Source organism: Corvus moneduloides, chromosome 21, assembly GCF_009650955.1.
Source record: "Corvus moneduloides isolate bCorMon1 chromosome 21, bCorMon1.pri, whole genome shotgun sequence".
In the NCBI taxonomy this organism is placed as follows: Eukaryota; Metazoa; Chordata; class Aves; order Passeriformes; family Corvidae; genus Corvus; species Corvus moneduloides.
Window position 1 is genome coordinate 9,798,631 of NC_045496.1, and position 12,525 is coordinate 9,811,155.

General features: G+C 44.1%; 1 protein-coding gene across 2 annotated transcripts in view; it reads right to left on the reverse strand.

Moving 5' to 3' along the window:
• Positions 1-12,525, reverse strand: part of PNPLA7 (patatin like phospholipase domain containing 7) — a 117,645-nt gene that overhangs the window by 95,815 nt on the left and 9,305 nt on the right. The window contains exons 9-15 of one of the 2 annotated variants that reach the window (XM_032130769.1): positions 12,346-12,426; positions 7,316-7,444; positions 5,921-6,001; positions 5,281-5,422; positions 4,353-4,445; positions 1,272-1,372; positions 135-281 (exon numbers count right to left, since the gene is read on the reverse strand). In XM_032130769.1, coding sequence (XP_031986660.1) covers positions 135-281; positions 1,272-1,372; positions 4,353-4,445; positions 5,281-5,422; positions 5,921-6,001; positions 7,316-7,444; positions 12,346-12,426 — 774 coding nt within the window. Of the gene's footprint in view, positions 1-134; positions 282-1,271; positions 1,373-4,352; positions 4,446-5,280; positions 5,426-5,920; positions 6,002-7,315; positions 7,445-12,345; positions 12,427-12,525 lie in introns of both variants that reach the window. The other variant, XM_032130768.1, reaches the window with a different exon arrangement.

The following is a 12,525-nucleotide window of genomic DNA, read 5'->3' on the forward strand; positions in this document are numbered from 1 at the left end:
AATGACTCCAACAGCCTACTGAATAAAACATCCAGCCCATCTCCAGTGCACTGAGGAGACAAATCCACTTTTCAGTTCCTGGCAGAATGAGATGAAAAGCAGAACCGAAGCCAGTTCCCTTTGCAATAACTCACATCAAGTTTCATCAAGGTTGAGAGGTCTTTCTTTGCTGCTTCCACGATGGCATCAATGTGTTTGCTGTTACAGGAATCCTGCACAGCACTGTAATGGAAAACTGCTGAAGGAGTTTCTGTCACTGTCACTGTCTTCTTCAATATCGACTGCAAAGAGAACAAACACATCAAGGATCAGTTTTTAAACATCAAAATTGGCACCTACCTGGCCAAAATTTGCCTTTACCATTTGCATTCTCTACCCACCACAACTGGTGGTCTGCAAAAAAGAAATCGAGGTTTCCAAAAAAGCAACAGCTTGCTAACTTCACTATCCCTGTACTTTTCTGCACAGCCTGACACTCAAATCAAACAAAGTTACTCATCACAGCTTGTGAAAGGGAAGAATAAGAGACTTTCCATAAACTGGGCTTCTGCCAGCTTGATGGAACTAAAACTTCATCAACCCTGTACACGAAGATGGAAGAAGAGATAAAATGTCTGTCAAGGTTGCAGTGAGCAACAGTTTCATTCCAGATTTTGGGTTACAGTTTTATAATTCAAGAGTGTTTTGGGGCTCAACTGCCAGGTCAGTATTTGTAAAAAGCAGACCACAAAAATAAAAACAGATTTATAAATAATGACTGGAAGCCTACAACTGATACAAGTTTCTAATTCCTTGCTGTAAAGTACCTCTCACAAATAAAGCATGGTCTGACAAATCCAAATAATCCACTTCATGAGTTAGGGGAAGAAAATACACAAAAAGCTGCAGCAGTGGTTTCCCATTGCTCACCAAGGGAACCTCCACAGAATTTCAAGATGTGCAGTAAAACAACTTGACAGCCACTAAAATCTACTAAAACAACTAAGTTAAAAAACAATAATACAAAAAAACATTCAAGGCCAGGTTGGATGGTCTAGAGGAAGGTGTCCCTGCTCATGGCCATGGCAGGGGGGTTGGACCAGTTGGGCTTCAAAGCTCCCTTCCAACCCAAACCATTTGAGGATACTGCAAATCCAAATACCCCAACTCGGACAGAGCTGCAAGGGCAGCGTTTCAAAGGAAGGAAGAAATTTAAATGCCTCTGAGCAGAATGCAGTAAGGAAGCAGAGGGCAGGAAGCAGGCTGGACTCTCAGGGGATGAGCAGACCCACCTTGGCCACGGTGGGGCTGCCGGCGGCGTCCTCGGGGACGAGGTGCACCCTGGCCCTCTCGTAGGCCATGTCCATGTCAGACTTGGCACCGCTGGAATTGTCTGCAAGCAATGCACAAATCTTGGTTTGAGCACCTTCTGTAGTGCAGTTTCTCAGAAACAGCAGGTAACACACTGAGTGCAGCAACTTCAGCAAGTGGCATCTTCATATTCCCGTTGATTTCCCAGTTCCTTTTGACCTGGAACCTTAAATCTTCCTGTCTGAAGTCAGGTCTACAACACATCCCAGAATTCCCGCAGCCACTCTTGTACAGAGTACAATCACTATTTGAAGGTTTGCTGGAGAAAGAGCAGCTCCATATGGGCTGATCTGACTCCCTGTCCATCTCCCGGCCCCCAAACCCCAGGGTCACCAGTGCACTCTCAGTCTGAACACGCATTTCTCAGGTGCAACCCAAACCCTCTGATTTTGGCCCTGTAGGCAGGGAAAGCATCTCCTCCCCAGCCCTGCACCTCAACAACCCGGGGAAAAGAGAACGAGGAGGCATTCTAAGAATGAAAGCTTCTGTCTACTCAACTGCTATTCAAAGCAGAAGCCTTCCCCTCAGCCGTCGTGCCCACACAGTGATTGATTAAACCGTCTTGCTGCTCAAACGGGAGCGAGGAAGGAGCCGGCAGGACGAGCTGCACGCGGAGCCGCTGAGTCAAGAGCACAGCAGGCGGTGGGGAAGGAGAGGGATGGATCCTGTGTGATGAACACACGGTGTCCCACACACTGCTGGGATGGAAGGCACTGCACAAACAATGGCAACTGCCACAGTCCCTGGCAGCATTCCCGGCTCTTCCCTGCCAAGCTCTGCCGGTCCCACGTGCACTGCACGTCAGGGCTTTGGGGGAAAAGCAGCTTCTCTAACTCTTGGGGAAAAGAAACACCAAAACAGTAAAAGACAACTGCTATTTAACCTTAAAAATAGAGTTAGGAAGATTTACTTCCAGGGACAACGAAGGGGTGAAGTTGTTATATCCAAAAGGCCCCACTGTTTTATTTCTGCTTTCTAATTCCTCTGTCCCCCAGCCCAGATGCTTCACAGGAATTAATTCCATCTTTCTCCACACAGTTAGCACACTTCTAAAGCAGAGTAGCCTGAGCTGGCAGGATCCTATTCCCTATCTTACACAACTGCTATGTTTCAAGTTAGATAACTACACAAAAAAACCAGAAGAACAAATTACACCCAGCCCCAGGAGCAACTGAGGCAAAAGTGTTTTCTCCCAAAGCAATTTTTAGCAGTGTTTATTAATTCTAACAACAAGCAAATCAAGGAGATGTTGAGATAACAGCACTTGTAGGACTCTAAGACAGTTTTCTCCTCTCTGAATTAATAATAAACATAATCAATATTCCATGGAGTCTGAACACACAGTAAGCAGTGGAATAGAATCTGAAGCAAGATCTTGATCTTTTCATTACAGATATCAAAACACTTTCTGTGCAAGCTAAGCAGTGAGAAGAAATCAGCTCTGTTAACTGAGGCAAATCATAATTACCCAATTAGATACACTCCTTCCGTCAGTAAAAATTAATTTTCTCTCTCTGCTAAGCTCTGTGTACCCTGACATAACTTTTATGACACATAAAAGGAGAAAGGAAGGACAAATGGACATATCCACCGAGAAGTCTGCAGGGATCCTTCTACATAACAGCTCCTAAGGACACTCAGGGACTGTCCCTTAGAATGTCACAGGGCTGCACAGGCCCAGCTCACTGAACTGCCTCATTTACCTGGGGGAAGGGGCTGTGTTCAGGGCAAGGATTATTTTATTTACCACTGAATTAAGTCTGCTGGTACATTTTATAAATCCCAGTGTAAAACAACCTCACCCACATGAAAATCAAGCCAAGTCTTGTGTGGGTCAGTCAATATTTTCTCCTAATTTGTCTCCCTGGCTTAGAAAGATGATCCCAGCCAAAATCCTACTTCTCCATCACATCCATGCCTCTGGATAGTAACACGGAAACCATGAAAAAAAAAAAAAAATCGAAGTGGGACCCTTTATACTTGCCCAGCAGGACCAGAAGAGGAAACAAATCAGCCCTCCAGTGTTAAAACTGAAGGAGCTACCCACTGCTCTCCTGTGTGCATACCAACAACTTCACGTGGCAGCAACAAAAAACACAACCCTTACTTTGGGGAAAACTCTCAGTGCTGAGGGCTCCCTCAGCCGGGCTCCCTCCTTTCTCCTTGTCTCCAAGTTCTTCAACCCCTCATAGTATGTTCCTTTCTCCCAAGTCATTTAATAGCCAAGGTGAGCAATAAAAGCATTTTCTAAAGTACCCAGGGCACCTTTATTCCACTGATTAAAGATTTCTCTATTAAAAGTACCTGTGCATGACCTTAGAATTTCCTCACAGTGGTTAATTTAGTACTCATCTAACAGCAACAGATGCCTGTGTTCTGTGATTCCCATAAGAACTCCAGTTGCTCCACCTTGGAACACAAAGCTGTCCTCAACACCAGGCCCAGAGGAAGATGTCTACAGTGGAGTAACTAAAACTCCCCAAAATGATACTGCAGCATCAGACCAGCTCAGCCTCATAAATGTCTCCTCAGAGCACCCCATGATCAATCACCTTTATTATCCACTCTAAAGACCATTCATCTAAAAGCAGCAAAGCCATGTAATGTGCTTTTTGGGACAATCAGCCAAGCAAGAAACGTGTGTCATCTTTTATGTGAAGGATGATGGCCTATCATCATAATTCAGTTGGTTTCAGTAATATCAATTAATAAAGCTCTTCATTTGCAGGTCTTGGTAGCCAAATGATGTTCCCCATTGCTGATAATGCCAGCAAGGGAATGCTCTCTTGGATAATAGTCCATTTTTTATGAAATAATTTTTTGAGAAATGAGTTAGGAAGAGGCACCACTGCAAGATGATTATCTACCATGAACAGGACTGCAAGATGATTATCCACCATAAATAGGAAAATTGTCCAACCCAGCACTCCAGAGATCATGTGGTTTCCCCCCACGATTGGATAAATTATATATTTCCCACAATTTTGCCAAGCACTACTTACTAGAAGCCTCTGTAGACCCTGCATAGGGAGGTGATGAAAGGCTCCTTCTGAAAACATGCTCAGAGTTTTCTGCACCAGAAATCCTCAGCATATCTGAAATTTAAAAACAAATTATATAAACACAAGGTAGCCCCTAATAAAATAAGTTTCATTAACAACAAGACCCTTTAACTACCTACTTATTAAAGGCTGATTTAAAGATTTTGAAACACTGACATTAAATATTGTTTAAACCTTTTTCCTGGTTTTGATTAAATTAATTTTTTTCCATCTGCAGGGGCAAAATTCAACTCCATCTATTTTCCTGGCCTTACCTTCAGTACTAAGTCTTTAGCCTGAAAAGACACATATCCAGCAATTCTTCTGCTGGTGTCTAGAGAGCTGAATTTTCCCAACTCCCCCTCCGCATTCAAAATTAGGAGTCACTTATTTTTCCTCTTTCCTTCATCCCTCAATATCATTAAGAACACAGTAACATTTCCCCATTGAAGCTAAGGACTATCCAAAGGCTTCAAACCTGAAGCTGATCTAAGACAATCCTTAACCACTCTGATAAAATAGAAATCCTCTGATCAACAGCAGTGATACCAAAAGTAGATCAAATGTAGTGAAAGGACACAGGGGAATGGCCTCAAGCTGAAGGACAGCAGGGTTAGATTGGATTTGGAGAGGACATTCTTTACTATTAAGGACAGTGAGGCCCTGGCACAGGGTGCCCAGAGAAGCTGGGGCTGCCCCTGGATCCCTGGAAGTGTCCAAGGCCAGGCTGGACATTGGGGCTTGGAGCAGCCTGGGACAGTGGGGGTGGGGCGGCACTGGGTGAGCTTTAAGGTCCCTCCCAACCCAAAACATTTTGGGATTCAATGAATACTACAACAGCTAAAGAAGGTCACAGAGGACAGTTTCTCCACGTTTCCAGAAGCATTACCCGTTTCCAGGGCTTCCCCAGACTTTTCAAACTTCTCTCCACGATCTTCCTCTAAAGCACTGCTCACTTGCCTCTTGCCCGCTTTGCCGGCGCTGCCTCCGGCGGTGACACTGCTCACGGAGATCAGTGGGATGGCCTGGCTCTGCTGGGAGCAGCAGGGGGACAAGCAAACATGAACCACCCCCTCACACGTGTTCCACACCCTGCAGCCTGCACAGACCCCCTGGTACCGCTCAGGTTGTGCTGATCAATCCCAGATCCCCAAGGGTGGCTTGTCCTGGGATGTGCAGCTCCCTCAGTGCATCCCACCATGGCCTGGGGACTCACAGCCTGACACTTTGAGCATTCCCTGACCCTCTGGCACCACGGGTGCAGCACACAGGCAGAGGTGACATAATTAGCAAACATCAGAAGCACACAGATCACTCTGGAATGAAGCACTTGGGAAGTTCAACCCTCCCCACCAATTCCCCAGGCATCAGCGTAGGCTGGGCTTTATGGGCTGGTTATACAAGTGCCTCAATCCTCAAGCACTGTCATTATGAAATTAATATGTAGCATTTGCTTTATGGCCTTCTGCAAGAAGGAAAACCTCTCTGTGTCCTGGCAGGAGAGCTGAGGGCCTGCCTGCCAAACTCACACAGCTGAAGAGCTCCGTGGTCAGCCCCAGGTAGTTGTGCAGGGCCAGGAACGTCACCCTCTGCAGCCTCACCATGATGATCTACAAACAGGGAAAAAAGAAGCAAGAGCAATGGATTTAGCATTCTCCCACACTCGTTCTGGCATTTAGATACAATCATGCACCAGAGTACCTGAAAGTATCGATAAAATACAGGCTGTACCCTAAGCTGAAATTCCTTTTTAGCAACTGATAAATTGAGACAGAGACAGATTCAAATGATCCACCAATGACTTCATAATCATTTGATGGCACGAGAATCCAAAGTCTTACTCCTAAACACCAAATGCTTTTTGTTTTCTATAAACATCAATAATAAAAGTGCCTTGAAATAGAAGTATTTGCTTCCAATTTTCCCCTCTCATTAAAAAAATTATTCCAGCTTTCCCCATACAGAGCCTATCCCACTGCTCCACAAGCACTCAAACCCAACACTGGAATCAGTGGCACCTTCCTCTGCCCTGCCAGCTAATTCCCACTCCTGAGCAATCCTCTCTGTTGTATCAGCTCTCACAGAGCAAATTAATTTGGTGTTAATGATCTGTTCTCCTTCAACCATCAGTGTGAGGAGGTTCATGTATTGCTCATAAATCACCCAGAGACCAGAACAGTTTGCAAGGACAAACAGATTTAGAAGTAAAGCAACAGGACAGCCCAGAGTGACTGGTGGGGTCACCCTTTGGCTGCCACACCTGTGGGACAAGGAAATCCTGGAAATCCTTAATCCTGATCCCTGCACCACCTGCCACCTGCAGGAGGTACAAGCCTGATTTCAGTGCTCACCTGAGAACTGAGTCCCTGCAAAGCAATAGAAGGTAAACACAGAACTGACACAAAGCACAGCTCTTTCCTCAGGTGCTGACAAAGGCTTCTAAAGTTGAAATTCACATGTCAGTCTGAATTTTGTGACTCTTACAAAGCATCAGCCCACACCAAGCAGCTTCTGAAGGTCCAGCAGTCCTGTTTCAGAACATGTGACAGTCTGTTCACGACTCTCAGCCATTCTGGAGCCCTCCTGGTGCAGCCCAAGCTGCAGAGCCCACCCCAGCACCTTCCACTTGCCAAGGACCAACAAACTCACACTGCAGGTCTGGCTGATTGATGAGGGTACCACAAGCAGAAACTCAATTAATGGAGATATATAGATACATAAATGGTTTTTTTCCTGTTTGTGATGATGGTGGAATGTTAAATCTAGGGCTCAACAGCCAGGAGAGCAGCAGAACAAGGCCAAATCTTGACAGGCTGTGCTGAGCAGCTCCGTAGCTACCAAAGGATGAGCTTGCTGAGCATCTAAATATCCTCCTGCAACCTGGAAATGAGAGTGGATTCCCCTTCCCCCTCAGCTCCACCTACCTGCACCACTCTCACAAGGGTTTCAGGGTATTTCTGGAACACATCCTGGAAGGCACTGGCTGGAAGTCTCAGTATGGTGGATGGAGTGGCTGCTCGGGCTGAGACAGTTTTATAGGGAGCAGGGTGACCCTAAGAGAAAGTTCCAGAGACACAGGGTTAATCCATCAATTATCCAATCCAATTCTTCCCAAATTCCTGCTTTGCTGTTGTCTATGTCTGACAGACATGGTCTGACCCCAAAAAGCCTTCAGTTTGTGCTCCATGACCACGGGGGGTGTAATGAGGGTGAATTCACATCTGCATTAGAGACAGGGGCAGAGAAACAAGAGCTCCAGGGATGTGGATGAGGTTGAGGGAAGTGCCAGGCTCTCAGCTCTGATACAGTTTTATTACAGAGCCAGCCATCAGAAGCATTTGAAATCCCAGCTAGTCAAGGATGCAGAGAAAAGAGGGTTTGTTGATTTTATTATCTCGGCTGACAACCAAGCTATTTGCTGCAAAAACAACCCCAGACTCACACGAACAGTGAAAAACACAACAGAATTGTACAGTAATTACAGACATAATGGAGGAAGACAAAAGACAGGCAGACTTCTTGTGTTTTGAGACATATATATATATTTTTTTTTTTTCATATATATCTATGAAATATTCCACGTGACAACGCCAAACAGCTTCTCTTTACTTGAGACAAAGTGGGTCTAGACCATCCTGCTCAAAGAACAGATGGAGAACTAACAAACAAATGAAAAGTGGGTAGAATACAGAGATTTTTTTCACACTGGAAGGAGGCAAGCCTCTGGTTTTGGATTTTGCCCCTTAAATGAGAATAGATTTTAACAAAAATCTACTGTCAAACACTTGGATAAAAAACTCCAGACAGACAATACCCCTTCTACACATTTAATAAATGCTGAAAACAACACCTCTAACTCATAAATTAATTTACTAATCCATCAAATATTGATTTACACGTACTGATAAGCTAAAATGAGCCTTTTTGCAGCATAGAGCAGGAGCAAAGGAAGAAATGGTGTTTCTATTTTAACAGCACCTCACAGCTCTGGAAGCTTTCCCCCTCCTGAGCAACAGAAGGCACCTTTTTCCCAACACTGACACACAGATGTTAAATGCTGATTACAAACCAAACTGCCTGCAAAGAATATCAGACAACTCAACACAAGCACTTTGAGGGATTCCTGCCTAAAGAACCCAGCAAAACCAGAGACTTTCTCTAATCACTCTAGAAAATAAAGCTGCAGCTCTGTCTGCCTGCTGGTCTGGAAGGCACCATGAAGCAGATTCTAAAATTAAATTAAATTAATTGGAACCAATTTCTTAATTACACCAACTTCAGCTGACCTTTTTATAAAATCTGGGGATGATATTAATAGCCTTGATTTTCAAGTTCCTGAGGGATCTGAAATTTTAAACATCTTTGACCTACAGTGCAAAGCTGACAGTGTCCTCAGTTTTCCCAAATTTATTTTAATTAAGTAAAGAAATTAACAAATAACATTTCTGTGCTTCGGCTGTACCCAAAAATAAATGCAACAATCCTCTTTCACAGCCCAGTTGGAAGTCTGGCTTTACACGAAGAATTAATTTGGACTTCTTACACTTACATGTAAAAGAAAATGTATATAGTCTGCTTATAAGCCCTGCATTTGCCATCAACTGTATTTCCTACCAATCTCTACAGCAAATATGGAGCAAAAAACTAAGGAAATCATTAAATCTTCAGTTGCTGGGCAAGGATAAGCATCAAGTTTAATGATGTTTCATAAGAGTTATTCCAAAGAGCAAACTGAGCCCTGGCCATCCCAGAACTCTGGTCTCCAGTCTACCCAGTAAAGTGTTTGGGTTTTACTGGAAAGTGCTCAAGAGAGGAGAGGCCAGTGCTGACAATCCCAGAAAAACAGCTTTAGGATAATAACAGATAATGATGCAGAAGCCTTTTTCTCCAAAGAACAGCCCATTCCTCCAGGTTTTCAGCATATAATTTTGCCTCTTTGAAATCCCTGCATGAGGGCAGCTCTTCTGAAAGGGCCAACAGGGCTGGAACATGCTAAGAGCAGTCAGAGGAGCATGAGCAGGAAACGTTCCAGAATTGTCACTTCTCTCTGATATAACCTTATGAGCAGCACAGGGAGAATACCATGTTCAAATTACACTATTTTGCAATCACACACTGAGATGACAAGAACAGTTCAGTTATAATCAGTTATGAAACAGGGGTTTTTTTTCAACAGAACTTTTTGTTCTCAGGGCAGGTAACTATTTACTTCTAGAGACAGTGAGACATCACCTCCAAGCAGCAGCTAAACCCAGGTGACAGCAAATGGCCAAATCCAATCAAGTTTGGTCAAGAAATCTGCTGCAAGAGACAGATGCTTTGCATTCTCCCACCTGCAGTGGCAGCTCCTTTTTGGACCCAAAAATCTGGGATGTTCTCCTCGTTTCCACGGCTGGATTTTGTCTTCCTCCGCTCCTTCCTGACATCCTCTGCATCAGCACTGCTGCACCCAAAGCTCTCACAGCCATCAATCACTTCTTTATAACCTCATCTATCTTGTCAGCCCTGCAGGCTCACCTTTATCCAAGTGTTTTTCCAGCTTCTTTTAATCCTGACTTTCATTTTTATCCCCCCTCAATCACTACCATTTGATCAATATCCCTCACAGCCTCTTCTTTCTCCAACTTTCTTATTCCAGCTTTGCCACCTGGGCCCAGTTTTCCTAAGACCATCTCAGCATGGAGGCCAAGAGAAGAGTGAACCCCAAAGCTCCAGCAATCAGCATCACATCTCCACTGGACCAGTTCCCTCTGGATGAACATTGACTGTCCTGGGAAAAGCCCTGGCTGCACACAGGAGCTCTCAGCAAGAGCTGCTGAAAACAGAGACATCAACAAGGCTCAGCTCAGATTTCTCTGCTATTTGAGGCAGTATCAAATCAGAGCCATTAACTGCACCTCAGAACTGTTCCACAATACCAGGAACTACTTGGATTCAAAAGCTTCCAGTTTCTCCTCAGAGTCTGGAGAAAGCAGCATTGATCTGTTCCCAGAATAAGTGCAGGCTCATGTCACAGCTGCTACCTTTGCATTTAGTAGAACTAAAGGGGCTTTTCAGTTTAAAAACTGAAAGATTCAATTAGAAAAGTACCTCTGGTGTGACCTTTCTTTTAGGTCCACCAACAAGATCTTGCCACTTCTTGCAGCAACCTCAACTTTCTTGCACAACTCTCAGAACTGAGGGACCAGCCTGACATCACGTGCTACAAAATCAGTCAAAGAATCACAAATCCAGCTCAGACAACTGAAATCCTCTCTGAATTCACCCTTCCTTCATGTCAGAGCCAGGTGTTTGGTGGTGCAGCAAAATCTAATTCAGGTTATGGCATCTGCAGGATGTTTTAAGACTCCCTCACTGATTTGGGATGACACTGAGGGGTCTCCTACTTTGATCCAGTGCTACTTCCTCTCTCCTTGCCTATTTTCATGCTACTCCTCTACCTGAAGTCTGCAAAGAACATAAGGAAGAGGAAAAACAGCAATGAAACAAGCAGTTCACAAAGCTGGGAAGTGAGGAACAAAAGAGTTGTAAAAATAAATGAGAACAAGTTTAGCAAAAAATATTTCAAGGTTTTTTCATTACAGAGTCTTCTGCAGGCTGCTAACTCTGCTCAACACACTTTCAATCATTTTTATTTTTTTTACTTACCAGTGGTAGAACTAATGAGAAAGAGAAAAACAATGACAGAATGAGAATTAAAAATGAAAAAAAAAACCCCCAACAAGACACAAAATGAATGGCAACCACTTTTTGAAAAAACAAAGCCATAAAGCACTGTTATAGAAGGACTTCTTTTCTTATATTTATTCCTTTTGAACAAGCAAGAACATGACTGGTATTCCTGTTCCTTTATGATGGCCCTGCTCCTTAGAATATTGTGATGAAGAAAATTTCGTGGTGGGAGTAACAAGGGCAAAGGTACTAATACAAATTTACAAAGATATTATGAATTTGACAGCAAGAACTAGACTTGTACAGCCCAAATTCTTCACTTTCTACAGAGAAAACTGTGACCAAGCTTAAAAAATGTTACCACTGTCAATAGGTTTTATGGGAATTTTAGATGTAAATAATACACACATCATGTGGATATAGAGGTATGTGCTTGCATTTGGAAGCAGCAAAGAACACTTCAGAGAACCCTTTAATACTCACAAATGGAGCAATGGCACCTTCTGATGAACAGAGACAGCCAAGCATAGCAGAAACAGGGCACCAGGTCAAACATGAACACCTTACTGATTAGATTTCTCTTCATCCTCTCAAATCTCATCCTACCAAAACCCTTCAAGAAAGCACCTTCAGGGCTTGGGTGTTATCAAAGATGTTGAATTCAACACCTTCCATCCAGGCATTCCAAAAGAGATGCACTGTGGTGATTTCAGCAAAACCAGCAGTCTAGTTCCAACTGAAACAAAATCCACCAATTTTGCCCTCAACAGGATCAGCACCCAGCTCATCCTGGCCCCTGCCAAAGAGCACAGCCCTCAGCTGGCCACCAGCACCACTGATGTTACAAAACAAAACAAACCCATCCCCTGGTTTCACAGCATCATTACAGTAATAACAACTGTCAGATTTATCCTCATTAGACTGAATAAAACCAAATTTATTAAGTAACCCATCAAACATGTAAAAGCCTGGACTGCTGAGCCCCAGCCCGGTCTTGCTCCTGCCTGAGCTGTGATTTGAGCAAATCAAGCTGTAATCTCAGTTTTGCAGATATAAAGGGATCACTCAAATCCTCCTGCTAACCAGAAGCAGCCAGTCAAGCACACGTTTCACAACCAGCCTCCACACCACAGAGCTCAGTTTACACCTGTGAAGGCCCAGGAGGAGGAGAATTCATCAAAAAACCATTTTGCATTCTGATTCTTTCCTAGGAATGTTCAAGGCCTGGTTCCCTGCCAGGCTCTGTGGGATGCAGCAGGAATCTGCACCTCCCAGGACTCACCGTGATGACATCAAGGATGCTCAGAAGGCTGTGGACGCTGTCTCCTGCCAGCACCTCCTTCACCACCACCTCTGTTCCATCCTGCAAGCACACACACAGCATCACTGCAGGCCCACAGCTGCATTTTGGCACATTTGGAGCATTTCAAAAAGCTTGGATGCTTCTCTTCTCTCTGCTCTG